Source organism: Rhinoderma darwinii, chromosome 11, assembly GCF_050947455.1.
Source record: "Rhinoderma darwinii isolate aRhiDar2 chromosome 11, aRhiDar2.hap1, whole genome shotgun sequence".
Taxonomy (NCBI): Eukaryota; Metazoa; Chordata; class Amphibia; order Anura; family Rhinodermatidae; genus Rhinoderma; species Rhinoderma darwinii.
In genome coordinates, this window is record NC_134697.1 from 45,053,835 (window position 1) to 45,071,175 (window position 17,341).

At 39.9% G+C, this 17,341-nt stretch overlaps 1 protein-coding gene across 1 annotated transcript in view; it reads left to right on the top strand.

The window, feature by feature from the left end:
* Nucleotides 1–17,341, top strand: part of PCDH15 (protocadherin related 15) — a 1,038,602-nt gene that overhangs the window by 883,550 nt on the left and 137,711 nt on the right. The window contains exon 27 of the mRNA XM_075841191.1: nt 13,662–13,877. Coding sequence (XP_075697306.1) covers nt 13,662–13,877 — 216 coding nt within the window. The remainder of the gene's footprint in view (nt 1–13,661; nt 13,878–17,341) is intronic.

The window sequence follows — 17,341 nt, forward strand, 5'->3', positions numbered from 1 at the left end:
CATAAATACATACCCAGAACCAAGCTCAGTACATAAAAATCAACACCAGAACCAAGCTCAGTACATAAATACAACACCAGAACCAAGCTCATACATGTATACAGCACTAGCACAAATACAGCACAGTCCAGAGATCATTTGCAAATTCAGTTTAACCCCTGCTGTATAAGTTTGTACGGCATAAAACTACAGCTCCCAGTACAACCAGAATGATGGTAAGGATATGCTGGGAGTTGCTGTATCACAAAAAAAAAAAAAAAAGAAGATACACCCATCATCTCGCTGCAGATCATACAGTGACTGTAGTACTGATCAGTCACAGGGAGAATAAGGCCTCATGCACACGGTTGTGCCGTAATCACGGCCCACGATTACGGGCACGTCTGGCCACCGACGGCCAAAAGTAGCGGCCCGCATTTTCGGCCCATGCTCCCATACAAAGTATCATGTCCTATCTTTTACGATACACTTCTACGGCCCGGACACCTTCCCGTCAATAAATGGGAAAGTGTCCGTAGTCAATAGAAGTAAATTGGTTCGCAATTACGGACGTTTTTACAGTCGTGTGTATGGGGCCTAAACATTTACATTTAGTGATTCACCGGTGCCGATTTCTCCGATTTGAGTCGTTTTTTTTCTATTTTATTTTCCATCTGGTCCAGACCTCTACGATGACACCTCCTGGGCACGACCCATTTCTGCAGTTTGCCGCTCAGATTTTATTCAGCTTCTCACTTTTCCAACATTTCGCACCTATCAACGAAGAGAAAATTCTCACGGTGCCACACTCTACGCTCCTAAATATAATAGTATCATACACTGTGCCCCCAAATATAATAGTGTGAATATAATAGTACCATACACTATGCTCATGAATAAAATTGTGTCAAACACCGTAAAGTAATGCACCACACACACATTGCCCCCTGTAGATAGTACTTCCCATAGATCCCTCTGTAGATAGGGCCCACTGTAGCGTTCCCTGTAGACATGCCTCTCTGTGGCATTCCCTGTAGACAGGCCCCCCTGTGGTGTTCCTTGTAGTCAGGCCCCCCTGTGGCGTTCCCTGTATATAGGGCACCTTCTGGCATACCCACAAGGGGTATAGTGCTCCGTCCTCCAGTCGTCCTTCAGCGGAACTTTAATTCTGCCCATTTAACACCTTAAATGCCGCGGTCAATCGCTACATTAAAATTTTTAGATTCAGGGGGGCACCCTCTCAAACATGCCATTGCGGCCCCCCGCCACTGAATCGGCCGCCAACTACGGTTGTCATGGCAGCCCAGGGGCCTAATGAAGGCCCCCAGGCCTGCCATCTTTGTACTCCTTTGAAGCCCTGCCTCTGGCAGAGCTTCAAAGGAGACTGTCGAGATCATGATATACTGCAATACATTAGAATTGCAGTATATCATGCAAGCGATCCAACAATCGCTGATTCAAGTCCCCTAGGGCGGACTAAAAAAAAAAATGTTTCAATTCCAAAGAAAATAATTAAAAGTTCAAAAAAATAACCCTTCTCCCATTTTTTCCCTAAATGTTAAAAAAAGATAAAAGTTAACATAAATGGTATCGCTGTGTCTGTAAAAGCCCAAACGATCACAATATAGTACCTCCACTAGGAGCCTGGTGTGGTATTCATTTTTGGCTTTTCACGTTGTACAAAGGGTTGGTATAGTTTCTGGGACCGTATTTCGGTTTTATGGTTATTTCCTGGTTACTTTGCAGCCTCTTATATTGCATTTAGATGCTAGCTGCCAATTCCTATTATGGAATTACATTGCTGACATTTCAGGCTTTCAAGGCTAAAATATGGATCCATATTTTCGCATTCATTGTCTTAAATAGGGGAAATACGTCAGTCAGGCTAGCACAGTAGAGCCTAACTTGCTAGGCTGATTGAGTCCCCTATATGATACTCTTAGGCAGTACACACACACACACACACACACACACACACACACACACATTACAGTGCAGATGTCACAGATTATTTAATATGATCCCATTCACACAGTGCTGCACCTTTTTAAACCACTACATATGCGATTGATGGTAGTTTTGGGTTGTTTTTACCGCGGCTTCCCTTATTGACTTGTATAGGAAAACCATGGAATTAAAAACGGCATGTAAAAACAATAAGGAAGAGTTATTAAAACTGGCATTTCATACACCACTCTTAATAAACAATGAGTTGGAGAAAGCTGCAACAATTATTGAGCGGTAAATGCCTCTTAATGAATGTGTTGCGATGTTCGGCTGACCATGTGCCATCCATCCCCCCATCAGATATTAAATGTAAAAAAAATTATAATCAGCTCACAGATTTGCTTCTTCCCACTGGATCCCCTCAGGCTCCCTCAGCATGCCGTGGCCCAAATAAGGTCCTGCTGCATCCCTGCTCTTCACTTGGCGCATGCACAGTACGATCTTTCTGCTCGATGTTCTAATCGGCAGTACTGCGCATGCGTAGCATCCCTGCTATTTATACAGTGCATGCGCAGTACTGGCGATTAGAACATCGAGCAGGAAGATTGTACTGCGCATGCGCCGAGTGAAGAGCAGAGAAGCACATGCGTTACAGATAGTACGGGGCCAGGTATGACCATGCCGATTACGTTGCCTGGCCTGTCAATCAATGTAAGAAGGGAGGGAGGGGGATTCAACTGGGGAGCGACGTAGTAGCATATAGGTGAAATGGTAACCCCCTCATTGCACCTAAATGGTCATTAGCATAAACTTAATAAAACGCATTTCTCTACAAAGGAGGCAGTATGCAGAAAATGAAAATAAATGTTAGAAACAGGTTGGTGTCCTCTACAATACCCTGTCACTCGTTTAACTCGGACATTGTGGTGACAGACGCCCTTTAAAGCCCAATGGCCTCAACAAGATAGTAGAAACCATCATATAGCGTGGCTAATCCACTCCCCCAGATTCAAACAACACCACAACAACTGCAGTTTGGGCAATCCCACATAGCATTATCTTCAATTTATCTGTATTTTCTTTGCAGTGTTGCATCTTAAGATTTGTACTTTCTTAACCTATTTATATTTTCCTTGTAGTGTTGCATTTTAATGTTTATATGCTTGAGACTGCAACATGGTATATATCTATATACTTGTGCAATGAGTTGGACTTTCTAACCAATAAAGTTCCAGAATAGTTTTTCCCTTGCACTATGCCAACCAGTCCCTAAAAGGGTCCTTTTAATCCCACTGTAAACGAGCTGTGTGATGGCTATTTTAACAGACTTTATACACACCTACTTTAAAAAAATCTTTGAGCGTTCCCTTCTTCTCTCCACTGTCCTACTATGACAATTGGGGCCGTTTTATAATCAGGATAATACACACAAAAAAATCCCCACTCTACAAGCTCCCGTTTTCCCATAACTCGGGACACTGCCACCTAGAGATTTTAAATATTCAGTTATACAAACCTGCTTACAAAATAGTGGTAATTCCCTCAGGCCCTTCTGTCATCACCCCTCAGATTGTTTACAATATAGCCTGGTCAGGTCCGCAGTCCGATCAGCTGTTTCTACCCCATTTTGGTCCTTCCAAACCTTCGTAGTTCCCGGTCAGCCACCATAGCAATCGAGGGCGCTGCCTTGTCTAAACCATTTCACTACCCACAAAAGTTAGACGTCCGATCAGCTGTTCCTTGATTTGAGCCCTCCAGGCCTCCGTAGTTCCCCGGCCGTCTCCATAGGAACCGAGAATGCTGGCCTACCTTATCATTTTGCTCCTCACAAAGCATATAACGGTCTGCATAGCAACTGGCGAGGCTTGCTTGTCATCTCGCTTCGCTCCTCACTAAGCTTACGGCAGTCATCATAATAATCGGGTGCGCCAGCTATTCCACCCCCATAACGCTTCCTCAAGATCAAACGAGGGAGTACATTTTCTGTCTCCACCTACAGACAGACATGATCCCCGTCAGACACTCACCAAAAAATTATCTGGCTATTTTCCTACTTTGCACATAAACACGCACACTTTGACTGTTATTGTAAAAACAACTAACCTTCCTCTGACTGTTGAATGTATTTTGCATATTATATACATACACACACATATATATGTGTGTGTTAACCCTGGTTTAACCCTTGACTTCAATAATGCTCCTGTTAGGAGAATTTTCTATTCTTTTCAAAAGAAGTTCAAGTAGTCATCTGAATAAGTTGAAAATCGCGGCCTTTTATTCTTGTTAACAAGGAGACAAAAAACGACAGTAGACTAACAAGGTCGTTCAGCCTTTGTCTAACATTTTCACGGAGTACCCTGAGTTTTATACCTATTATAGGGTGTGGCAAAAGCCAGTCCAAACCAGTTCTAATGGGTTTCACATAGCCACCTAACAAAGAAAGTAGGTGTAAGCGGAATCTTCCTCTGGAACTTCTAATCTCTCTGATGAGGAATTTACCAGCCCCCCTCCTCACACTTGTTATCATTAAAGCATATTTAACACTTTGTCAGCCAAAAGCCTTTCCTGAGAAGCTTACATAGCTCAATACACAATATTTAGACTCAGTTACATAAAGTAGACATCAATTTAAAATAAAACTTTCCTAAAAGCTCCTTTTGTTTTTGGCGGTCTTTTTAAGTTATTTAAACTCTGCTAGGTCTTTATAGCAACATGTATGTTTTTTAGCCTGATGAAGAGATCGGTCCGATCTTGAAACGCTTAGCTGTTATACATTAAACATATGTATTTCATATACTTTGTTTCCACTACTCAATTTTTCTTTGGACTAACAATTGGTCTCAAAGTAATCCATCACTACTTCTGCGACTATCAAGTGAAAGAGTTGGTAAAACTAATCCGGTTTTTCTACCTCATCTCAAACCAAATAAACTAGGTAGATTGCCTAGTGAGATGGGCTGCTGCCAGCAGAGAATACTGCCAGATTTTCACACAAGGCCGGGCCTAAGTTTGTTGGTGCCCTGTAAAAATATGGTGTACTAGTACATTATAACCAGATTATAACTATACTCCTCAACATTGAAATTGCAACACCAAGAATTGTGTAAATCACAGGAACAAAAGTCATGTTACGGATATGTAAATGATAAAAAAAATGGAAAAATATTCCAAACATTTTGATTTATTCAGTATAGAGTAGGAGCGCCACACGCAGAAATACACGTACTTACACAACTTGGTATGCTATCAATGAGGTTATTAATGGTTGTCCGAGGAATGTTATGCCACGCTGAATGCACTTGGGCACGCAAATCAAGATTGGCTGCTGGCAGCTCCCTTTGCAATTGACATTCAAATGACATCTCAGATGTGGTCGATGGGAGACAAGTCTGGAGACACTGCAGACCATGATAGCCCATTTAGGCCATGCAGGCTGCTTAAAGTAGCACAAGAAACTTGCGGCCTGGTGTTGTCCTGTTGAAAAACGGCTTCTGGGACACTTTGGAGAAATGGCCATACCAATGGTTTTACGACCAAATCAATGTAACGCCGAGCTGTAAGTGAACATAAAAATGAAGACTAGAGGGGGCCAACTACCATACATTATGCCAACCCACACCATAATCCCGAGTGTAGAACCGGTGTGATATTCCCTTGTGAAGACCTCTGCATGGCGTTGCCCACGTGGTCTCCAGACCAATATCTGGCTATCACTGCATCTGAGACAAAAGCGGGATTCATCGCTGAAGAGGATAGACCTCCATTCCGGCCTCAATTGCCGTCTCGCTATGCACCATGATAGACTTTGAGCGCGGTGGTGTGTGGTCAATGGAACACCTGTAGTTGGACATCTGGTTCGTAGTCCACGGTCGTGCAAATGCCTTCTGTTGGTTTGTGTCGATGCTCGTTGCCACCCTAGGCTTGGGATGTGATGTCCAATTTCACTTGCAGTACAGAATGGACCACTACGCGCCTTTCTTCCAATTAGATGATCCGTACATGCAGAGGTATGCCTCCGTGCACCCCTTGCTGTCATTCCCATTCGTTGTTGTTCTTCCAACCTCCGGGACACGCAACGTTGAACAGTGCTGACATCCAGCTTGCCGGAGTGGTAAACCAAGGTCTCTCAGTGCAAGAATTCTGTCCCTCTCAGTTTGCGACAATTTTCGATAACTGGCACGTCGAAGAACAGGAGGCATCGCACAATCATCCACACCACTTGATCTGATTTTTGAGGCTTCACGTAGCTATGAAACTTTTCTTTTAACCAGTTCAGGATGGGCCTATTTTGAGCCTTCAGGACCAGACACAGTTTAGCCATTTTTAGAACGTGTTACTTAAATGGCTATAACTTTTTTATTTGTTGGGCTAGAGATGTGATTTTTGCGATGTTTTTTTCGTAGACAATGCAGGTTTTTAGCATTTTTATACACATCCTTTTTTCTATTTTAGAATTTTTATTCTTAAAGTTTGAAAATAGTAAAAAAAATAAGCTTTTTTACGTTTCAGCTATTTTTTTTGGGTAATATCATAGTTTTATCCTAAAATAGACCTTTTATTTGTGATCGTCATTGTCTACTGGAAAATTTAATATATTACATCTCTTTATTAGGGTAATGGGGTCTGGGCTAGTGTTACGACAATGATTGGCGGGGGAAACGTTTTTTTTGGGGTGGGTATTTTGTGTATTTACTAATTTGTTTTACACTTTACTTTTATTTTTTTATTACTATGGTCTGTCCCTCAAAGGTCAAAAAAGACCTTTGGGGAACTTTATATATTTTTTTTCTTTCTTTTACACTATGCTTTTCCACTGTAACTGGAGCTGCACAGCAACCCCAGTTACAGGGGAAATCAGCCCTCTCATAGTGACAATTGTCACTAATAGGGCTGTGCTGGGTCTAGTAAAACCCAGCAGCAGTCTGTCACTAACGGCACCCGGCAATCATGTGACCAGTCACATGAACACCGGGACCAATAGAGACAGTGGCGCGGCTGCTGCCTCTATTCCAATACACAGCGTTCATTGAGCGCCGTGTAAAAGAGATCGGAGAAGAGAGAAGCAGCGAAAGCTGCTTCTATCTTCTCCTCAGGGTCCCCGGCAGTCACTGACAGCCAGAGACCCGACATTCAGCTGCCCGATGGCTCAGGCAGCAACTTAAAACCCGCTCCGTAAAAAGTATATGTCGCAGGTTTTAAGGACCCTGACCGCTGGCTGTATTTATATTGTCGGAAACCAGTTAATCTGTTTTTTTTCCCCCACCCCCATGCCACAGATTGGAGCTGGGTGCTTGAAAATGTGATGAGTTGCAAATCTTAGAGACACCTGTTACTTCCTCGATTTGCATAACCTTACAGCTTGCCCTTCTTGGTGTTGTAATTTCAGTGTTGAGGAGTGTAGGACAAGATAATAACATTACTGTAACGTGCCAATCCAACTTTTCGGGATGAGCTAGCTCTGGGTGCTCAGGCAACTAGGCAGCCCCTTCAGTAATAACTGGCGAAGGACCCCGTGCAATTGCACATAAGGCCTAGGTATTCTCTCCATACTCCTGTGTATATCTGGTGTTGTGGCGGGTGATTTCTAATTAACTGTTGATTTCTTTATTTTTAACATCACTAACATATGAGAAGTAAGGCTTGTTAGTTTCCTTTACTAAAAGCAATGTTTTGCCATTTAACCTTCCATCTTCAACACATAGTATATTACTGTGTATTTAGCATAGTTTTAGAGTTTATTTCATAATGAATATGCAGAAGCTCTAGTTATCTTATGCAACGCTAATGTTTTCCATTTAGCATCTGCAAAATAAAACCTTTTATTTCACAGAAATGAATTTCCGCCGTACAGCTTAGCTTAATATTTATTTTTTTAATATAGTGGCTGTTTGCAATAGCGACAATGAAATATAAAAAAATATATATTTTCGTCAATTTTAATAGACTCCTGTGACCTAACAAATGTCTTCCAATAAAATTACATTTGTTGAAACATTTATTTGTTATGCTTAGTGTTCTCTTGTGCTTTAGCAAATTAATGCAGGGCTGTTTATACATATTTAGAAGTCTGCACTGCTAACCGTCATGAACTTTTCCATCTGCTCTGGAACCACAGTGCATTCTTTTTGTAAATTGGAACACAATAATAAAGTACCATTTGTTCTGCAAATAAACAAACATCATTTAAAAAGAGACAAAATGTATGTATTTTTTTTTTCTCTCAAAAGAAGGATTTACATATAGAATATATAAGACCTGAGGTCCATACATAGTGGATTTGACTACTAGTGTGTTTACAACAGAAAAAGTTGGCCTGAAATAATATTGCTTACAGCAGAGTACTCCATTGACTAAACAAAAATATCTAATAAGGATTTAAACCCATCTGGATTTTCATTGTTCCTGGCCAAAAACATTGTTGACCTGTAACTAGAATTGCTGTGGGGTCATCAGCTATCTTCACTAATGAAGCCCATGAGATGGAACTCACCACACTACCAAAAATCTAATCCAGAGTGTGGCCAACCAGGATATCGAAACGGCAGTTACACTACAAAAGTTTTCAGGTGTTAGTTATTTTTCTGAATTAATAAAAAAATAATTGTATTATAAGTGAAATTTTATTTCAATTAAAGTTCATTTTCATGGAAAAATCTAAGTTATGGTAGCCATACGTTATGTGGGCAGTATCTTTATCCTTGTGTGTTATAACAAAAGAGAAAGGTTGGGTCTTGTCAGAAAATATTGCATGAAATATTGAATACTTTCAATTGCCACAGTTATGAGATTCCTTCCCTATACATAGCACAACCCCACGACCAGCATTAGATTCTTGATAACTTTGCAGGTGTCGGTCAAGGCCATAGAGATAAATAGATACAATTCAGACAAACGTGATGTAGTTTCAAAGCCATTGTCTCTATGTATGCTTTTTCGGTATTCTTTTTTTATTTTTTATCTACTTTTTGTCACAATGTTTATCGTACTGTGGTGTGTAAAGCTGGCAGTGAAGGAATACGCATACCAATGTACCCAGTGACCAATTGTTATAAGTCTCCTATTTTATCCTGTCTGGACCTCTGATTGTACATTGATTCTGCTGCTTTTCAACACCAAGTCCCTGTCTTGTAGAAGTATATACTGTACAGTATGTGTCATTGTGTTCCCCAAACTCATCACTGATGCTAGACAGCTTAATCCGAGGTGAGAATGGCAGAGTTGCCTTTTCAGTCCTGTAATTGTGCTGCATGTTCCGGATCCTTTCAAACTGTAAATAATGGCGGGATTGCTCAATAATGATAACAAGATTCACAACAATGTCTACGAGTTTGGAAGGCTTAAATAGTTCTAATCATATTGATGTGCCAGAGAAAACAAATTAGCCCAGCTCCAGCAAATAATGCACTGCACTGACAATACATACATTCACACAGATAAAGCATCCGTTCGGATTCAGACAGTTGTTTGCCTACATATTCCAAATACACATGGATCTTCCCGGCATACATGAATATTAGGTAGTCCTGATGATAAAATAACGGGATTTGGTTGACATAAATTTAAAGATGCCAATACACAAAATGTTAAATCAATCCTTTAGATTAACCCCTTAGTGACCACCGATACGCAGGTCACTAAGGGGCCTTAGGCTAGGTCGTCGCCTTTTCAGGGGCAGCCCAGTCTAAGTCCTTCACGGTTGTCTGATGACAGTCGGGCTCCTGCTCCAACGACCACGATCGTAGTTTACTTAGATCGCGGCCGTTTAACCCGTTAAATGCTGCAGTCAATAGCAACCACGGCATTTAACTTGTTTACAGAGGGAGGGAGTTTCCTCTGTCACCCATCGGCGGCCCGCAAATGCAATGGCGGGCCTCTGATAGGATGCCATGGCAGCCGGGGGCCTGATGCTGTGCTTTTGTTTCCTGGATTTTTCACGGATTTGTGATGGTGGCCTCCAACACGCATTTGAACAGGCTCTCACTCAATGAAAAACCACATCTCCATGATGATCTTGTATAAAAATATTATTGGCCTCCTTTCAGATGGTGGTGATTGATACAGAAAATGTAATATCCAGTTATAAATAAATAGTAGGAGCAATAATATTCTCCTTAGTATGCATTCACACACCGCGTCTTGGCGCGTTATATTAATGCCCAGTTGTCAATTTAATCAGACATTTCTAGGAGGAACAACAGAGGAACGGCACAACAGGGTTCTAAAAAAAAATATGTCCCAGGATTGTTATTTAATGCGAAATACAAGTATGTGCTAAATGAGACAAGTCAGGAGAGGTGACAAGTCCTCTTTAAAGAGGCGTTAAAAGTTCAATATTGTGACACTAAAGAACTTTGCCGCTGTCTGCCAAAAATACCCCAGTATGTTGGATGACAGCTGGATCTCCACCATCCTGTCGAGATCCCTCACTACAGGTGAGAAAGGCAGATGATGTATATTTGTACATGCTAAAAGCACTTCATTGATTAATCATTTTAGGTCTATGGTCCTCTTAAGGCTCTTTTAACACTAGTCTCATGACTTCCGTTTTTAAAGGAGCCATGACGGATATGAAGAATCCAATATTATCTGTTTTGTGCCAGATTCAATTGACAATCCAACTAATAATAGGGTCGATCAGGTTCTTTTTTTATTTTTATTAACTGGTTAGAATAGTGCATGTTACTCCATAGTGTGATGGAAACCTGACAAGAGCGTGAGATGAGCTGAACTGCTACACGGCCATGTATTGAACATAGTATCGGTTCTAAAATGTTATGTTTTTTTTAGTACAGTAGCTATACTCTAAAGTCTTAAAAGTCAATTTGAAACTTTGTATTAATGATCATTCACTCTATTGTATCCACAAGGCCACTCCAGCTTTCTTACTAAGGGCCAGGGTTTGTGCATTAACAATGTGTATCCAATAAAAGGCCTGTCCAATAAACTCCCCGCTTCCGCTATTACTACTTAATTATTTAGAACATTTACTGGTTTGTCACTCCCTATGGAGATGCAGCACTCTTTGAAGATAATGACAGCATACTGCCTTTTGCCTTCTTTACGTTACATTACATTTCCTTTAGGACTAGCAGCAGCACCGTGTGTGAAGCTATTTGATGCATTTCGACAAAAATAAATACAGTTCTGTTTCTGAAGCTAATTTGGTTTGTTTGCCCTTGACGGAGAAACATCCTATATGATTCATTAGAAATGTTAACAGTAGCATGGGTCAAACCTTATACGCAAATCTAGAAACTTTTTTAATAAGTGCTTGTTCTTTCAGTGAAACAGGTTTTTGACGATGGTCAATGGTGTAAAAATTGATAGAAATATGACCTGTATGCACCTAGGTGACTACTATCGGTAAAGATGTCTATATTTATTTCTAATTAGAAACCAAATTATTGTTTATCATTACAAAGTAGAAGTTTTGCAGTATCTATTGTACATATAATATATAAAAGTAATAAACATTGGGCCAGATTTACTTATTCTGTCTAAAATTTGATAGCGTAAATTTTACACCAGGCAGTCGAAGTGGCAGACGCTGTATGATAAATTAGGCACATCTTTCTAGACGGTTTTTTTCTTCCTTATACCATCTTTTGGTTAACTTAGTGCAGTTTTTTTCTCAAAAAAAAGCAGCACAATTTTAGCACACCGCGCATTTCAGGACACACCCCTTTCTTCTAAGCCATACCCCCATTTCTGGATGCTTTCATTCTGGTGAGGAGCAAACACCTGTTCTTTTTGTTACAAATTAATCAGACATTTGTCTAAACTCATTTATGTTTAAAAAAAAAAAAAAAGGGAACAATTTAGGTTAAAATTCTGCTGCAATTATAGTAAACCTGCCCCATTGTCATTATACAATTTATATACTACTACTAAACAAAATTAGGTTTTGTATTTCTGTGAAATGGTGTGATAAAAGAAATCTAGCACACTAGCGGTACTCCTATCACTTGTCCGATACGACCAGTCAGTGCACCCTAATAATTTCCTATTCTACCATCCCAATGTGTTTCCCCTATACATTAGGGTTCATCAGGGGGCATAAAAGGGAGCACAGTTACTCAAAATGATGGTTTAAGTAAGGTCAGATAGGAAATAATCTGCAGTGTATAAAATACATCAACAATCTTAGTGGCTCCATTGTGAACCTGGTTATTATTATCTGTTACTACTCACTCAGACCGGTGCCGATGTGAAGGCCTACTTGAGGCTATGTATCCTTGGTGTGTACTTAGGCAGGAGTTAGACATTCCGTGCGGCAACAATAGTAAAATTTGGGGCGGGGGTGATCTTATATAATGCCTGACTGACCATCCGCCCTCCACATCAGCACAGGGTCTGAGTGACTGGCTCCATTGTGAGCCTGGTTATGATTACTGGTTACTATTAAGGTTGTGTTTGTATTGTATGTCCTGCAGCTTATTTCCTCTCTGGTCTTACTTAAACCGTCATTTTATTTTTCTATAATCCATTCTATGTCCCCTGATGAACCTTAACGTATGGGGGAACCACGTTGGGACGGTAGAATAGGAAATGACTAGAGTGCACTAGGGTGAGGATTCTGACAGGGACTCACTTTTTGGGGCAGGTGCTCTGTATGGTAGTACACTTCGGTAATGGCAGAAAAGGGACAGCTACCCTGCTCCGAGACCCTGCATTTATCCCCAGTGCATCACTTGGTTTGTGGATTATGGTCCCAATTGTGTGTTCTTATAGGTTGTCTCCATATTGGTCGTCTTTTTTTTTTTTTTTTTTTTTTGTTTCACCACTGTTTTTAGTGTATACTTATTAAAAGTTATGTTTTAGTCAGTGATTCAAATTTTTAACAAATTGTTTTCTACTTTGCCGACAAAGACATATGTTCCTGGGAGAGGGGGGATGTGCATCCTGGAAACAAGCTAGTGTGGGTCCCTGTCCAGAATGTTTGACTGGATTGCCAAACTTTGTATATAATTACATTATCATACATACAATAGCTACCTACGTACACTCATTATACCCATTATGTATAGTACCCTAAGCGTGCCCAGCCCATTTACTTGGACTGTATTGTGAGACAGGGGTGTAGATCAGTTCAGCGCGTGCAGCAAGTCCCCTCGCAACCCCCAGATACAAAAGCTTAGTGCACAGATACTGTATAATTTTTAAGCTTAAAAGGGGTATTGCCAACTTAGACATTTATGGCATATTTACAGGATATGCCATAAATGTCTGATAGATACTGGGACCCGCACCTATATCAAAAACCGAGGTCATCTGACCCCTTTTTCACTGGGGTAGGAGACAATCGTCTCACCGCTATAAAGATATATTAAAATAAAAATGTTGTGAACCTATTTATATAAAAAAAAAAAAAAAATATTGTGTTTAATCATTCTTTAGAAAAATACTATGCCACTTGCCAATATACTTTCCGTCCTAATCCTTCCACATTTCCAAAATCTCTGCTTGCTGTAATTGAATGGGAACATTTCTGTTATCTGTCTTGTACCAAAAATATGTCCAGTTACTTGCTGGCATTCAAGAAGTTGAGGAATTGAAATACAAAGTATATTTGAAAGTTGCTTAAAGTTTTCTCATACAATGATTCAGCTTAATTTATTAAAACTGGGGAGGCCCTATAAGCGATAAGATCTGTAGTTGTCAGTGAATGTTTAGCTGCATAACAGATATTGGATACTGAACTTCAGGTGTTGAAATTTCTATTGCCATTTCAGACTACTGATAAAGACACTGGGAATTACAGCAGCAATCGTTATAAACTGCATTTGCCCGCAATTAAGGCTGGGAAAGAAGGCTTTGTTATTGAATTCTATTCTGGAGTTATTAAAACCGCAATGCTCTTCAAGAACATGAGAAGATCTTACTTCAAATTTGAAGTTAATGCAACCGATGATTATGGAAAGGGGTTGAGCAGCAAGGCCGATGTAATTGTAAGTACAAGTGTTTTAAAAAATATTTAAATCAAAATCAAAATTTGACTACTTGTATAAAATGAAACAACTGAACTCATGGTTGGTTCCATTTTTTTATGCACTCAAAGGGGATGTATGAGATTACAAAAACATGGCTGCTTTCTTGCAGAAACAGTGCCACTCCATAGGCTGTGTCTGGTTTTACAGCTAAGGCGAAGTTCACATCTCGTTTTACTGTACGTCTGACTGGACATTTTGACATGAATAAACAGTGTCAAAACGTGCACCACAACCTGTGCATTGATTTCTATGGTCAGGACGAATGCCCTAATGGTGCAGTTTGTGCATACGTTTTGTGTGCTTACATTCTATCCTTTTTTTTTTCCATGTCCAGCGTAGTCTACTGTTCAGTACTTTTCCAAAATGTATACCACACGTACATGTTTTTATTTGTATTGAAGTCAAGGGCGATGTACGGACAACTAATGCAATCTTAAACCCCACATTTACATATGTAAAATTTATATATTTTTGTCACCATATATGGGAAATCTTGACTTTACAAAGTTTGATTTAGCTCAAGACCAAACAAACGTATATACGGTTTTAGAAGAACGGACACAAACGTATAAAAACATATTTGACGTATGCTACAAAAAAATGTAAGCGTATGTTACAAATGCATACGTTTATGTAACTTTAAAAACGTATACGTTGTCATATACCATACGGAAAACGTGTGCACAAAACGAGGTCTGAACTTAGCCTAAGCCTGTTTCACTTGAATGGGGCTTAAAGTCACACAAATAAAATTTCTGGAACAAATCAGCCATAATTTTTTTTATCTCCTACAACCCTTTAAAATGGTTATCTTATCATAATCAACCTCTTCTATTTTGGGTCCACTGTAGCAATCAGCTAATCGCCATAGGTCCAGTTTCCTGCATCCCCAGAAAAAGCCATGTAGTATTACATGAAGTCCATTCAGATGAATGGACATCCAGGTAATATATGTATTACCGAGTCTGCCAGAGCAGGAGCTGCTCTTACAGAGCGGGTCTCTGTTCTTGCTCATAAAAGGGTTCCCGTGCAAGGGACCACCCTTATGGTGTCCATATGCTCTAACAGGCATATGTTTCTTAACAGGGCATGAGACAACCCCTTAAAGTGCTTAAACTATAGGAGGCTTGTAATGTTTGAGATGGCGACGTACAGATGTAGCAAGCGCAGAACTAACAAACGGCGCACTTCTCTAAGTACGGCACTACAGCGAGCTATGTTAATGCCCCGTTATTGTTGTAAGTATATTAGAACATTGCATTACGTAAATAGCGTAGCCCGCACAATACAAAGTATGGTGCCATCTGTTCATTTGGCAGTTGCTACAGTGCATCTAGATTTCTGTGGTTTCCCATATTAGATCTACTACAAAGTCCACAAGAAAGATATTATTAATTCAGATACAGATGCTGAAATCCTAGAATGTGAACGTTTTCAGAATCTAGAACTTCTAAAGATGTTTTTAAGAAAAAAAAAACCTTTAGATTTCATGTGTCCACAGGATTGGACACCAGCATCGTGCTGTAATAAAAATTTAAATCTAATGCCAACACAACTTTCAGATATTTTTCACTTATGAAACATGCATGGGTTAGGTCGTCATTTGTAAATCTTACACAGCCTTTCAAGTTGGGAAACATTATTTAATTTCAAGTCCGGAGCTTTCAGAATATCTTTGCTTTTAGGTTAAAAAGCAATTTTGTTTTGTACTATGACAGTACTTCATGTGTTACCTAAGTGAGGGCTTCTTGTCAGAGCCATTGATCCCATTCCAAGGAATTGAGACCGGTGTTCTTGATGTCCAGCTTCCTAAAGGGAGATTGAAGTTATTCCGTATAAAGTTAAATCCTTAAACTAAAAATCAAATGTTATTGCTCGGCCACTTTCATGTAAATTAAAATGGTTTTGGAGAATTGTAAACAAATGTTCTTCTTTTTTTTTTAAGATAGAAAATGAGCTAACTAACTTGGAAACTGTTCTCCAAATCTACACATGATGTGTCGAATACAATCCATATTGTTATAGTATATGAGATTAGCTCATTCAAACAGAACTGATAACTTTTTTTGGAATTATAAAACCAAGCAACTATGTACTGTATTTCCAATTCAACAACAGAAATGTGAGAAAGCTTTACATTAATTAAATCTTTTAAAAGTTTAACTACAGTAACTCTAAGTTTTGGATATGTCACAAAAATGTGTTGGATGAGTGAATCTTTTTTTGACAGAGTAGGAAGTGGGGTGACCTCCACTTAAAGCGTTCCTAGCATTTCGTTCACCCATCCTGTCTGGCACGAAGAGACATCAGTAGCATGTTGGGCAGTACAGCTACTAAAGAAACCCTATGACGCCTGATTGTCTTGTGCATGCGTCTTAGCAATTAGATTAGGATCTATGCACAAGACTATTCGGGGACTGTAGGATTGCTTTAGCAACTGAACACAATGATGGGGACACTTTATATACAGCACCTATGGGCTCTATTTCTAGTGGATAGTGTAAGTTTTCTTTAATGAGATTGACATTAACAATTGATAAAAAATTGTGATTCTTTCCCTCCCCTATAATAACGGAGTAGAAGTGTATTTATTAACACTATTATGCTTTGTGTTAAATTCTTCACAATGCATTTATGGGGTTTCCCAGTAAAATATATATACAAGAAAACAAACAAACAAAAAAACACCTGTACCTGCAAAAAACAAACAACAAAAACAACAACCCTGCATTGGTTACAGTTATATTGCTCCTAGTATTTACCATGTCGATCAGTCAAACGTGGGTGGGACTTATTGCATAAATAGAAACCAGCTCAACGATGATCAACACAACATTTGGAATGTGGGAGGGGCATAAAAGCCACATTGAAACAATGTTTTTTTTTAGCCACATGAAACCTCAAAAATCGGATCAAGTGGTGTGGGATGATTGTTTGATGCCTCCTGTTCGTCAACATGCCAGTAATCACTTGTCGCAAACGGAGAGACAGAATCCTTGAGCTGAGAGACCTTGGTTTATCACTCTGACAGATCCCTACGCGCCTAGGCCTAGCATTGTTCAACGTTGCGTGTCCCGGAGGCTGGAAGAAAAACAACAAACAGAATGGTCAAAGGCTATAATGGTGCACAACAAGATGGCAATGGAGGCTGGAGTGGAGGTCTATCCTCTTCAGTGATGAGTCCCGCTTTTGTCTCGAATGCAAAGATAGCTGGAGATTGGTCTGTAGACCACGTGGGCATCGCCATGAAGAGGCCTTCACAAGGGAACGTCATACCGGTACTACTCCTGGGATTATGTTGTGGAGTGGCAGAACGAACGGTAGACTGACCGCTCTAGTCGTCTTTTCAGATAGACGAACAGCCGGTTTTACATTGATTTGGTTCGTAGAACCAGTGGTACAGTCATTTCTCCAAAGTGTCC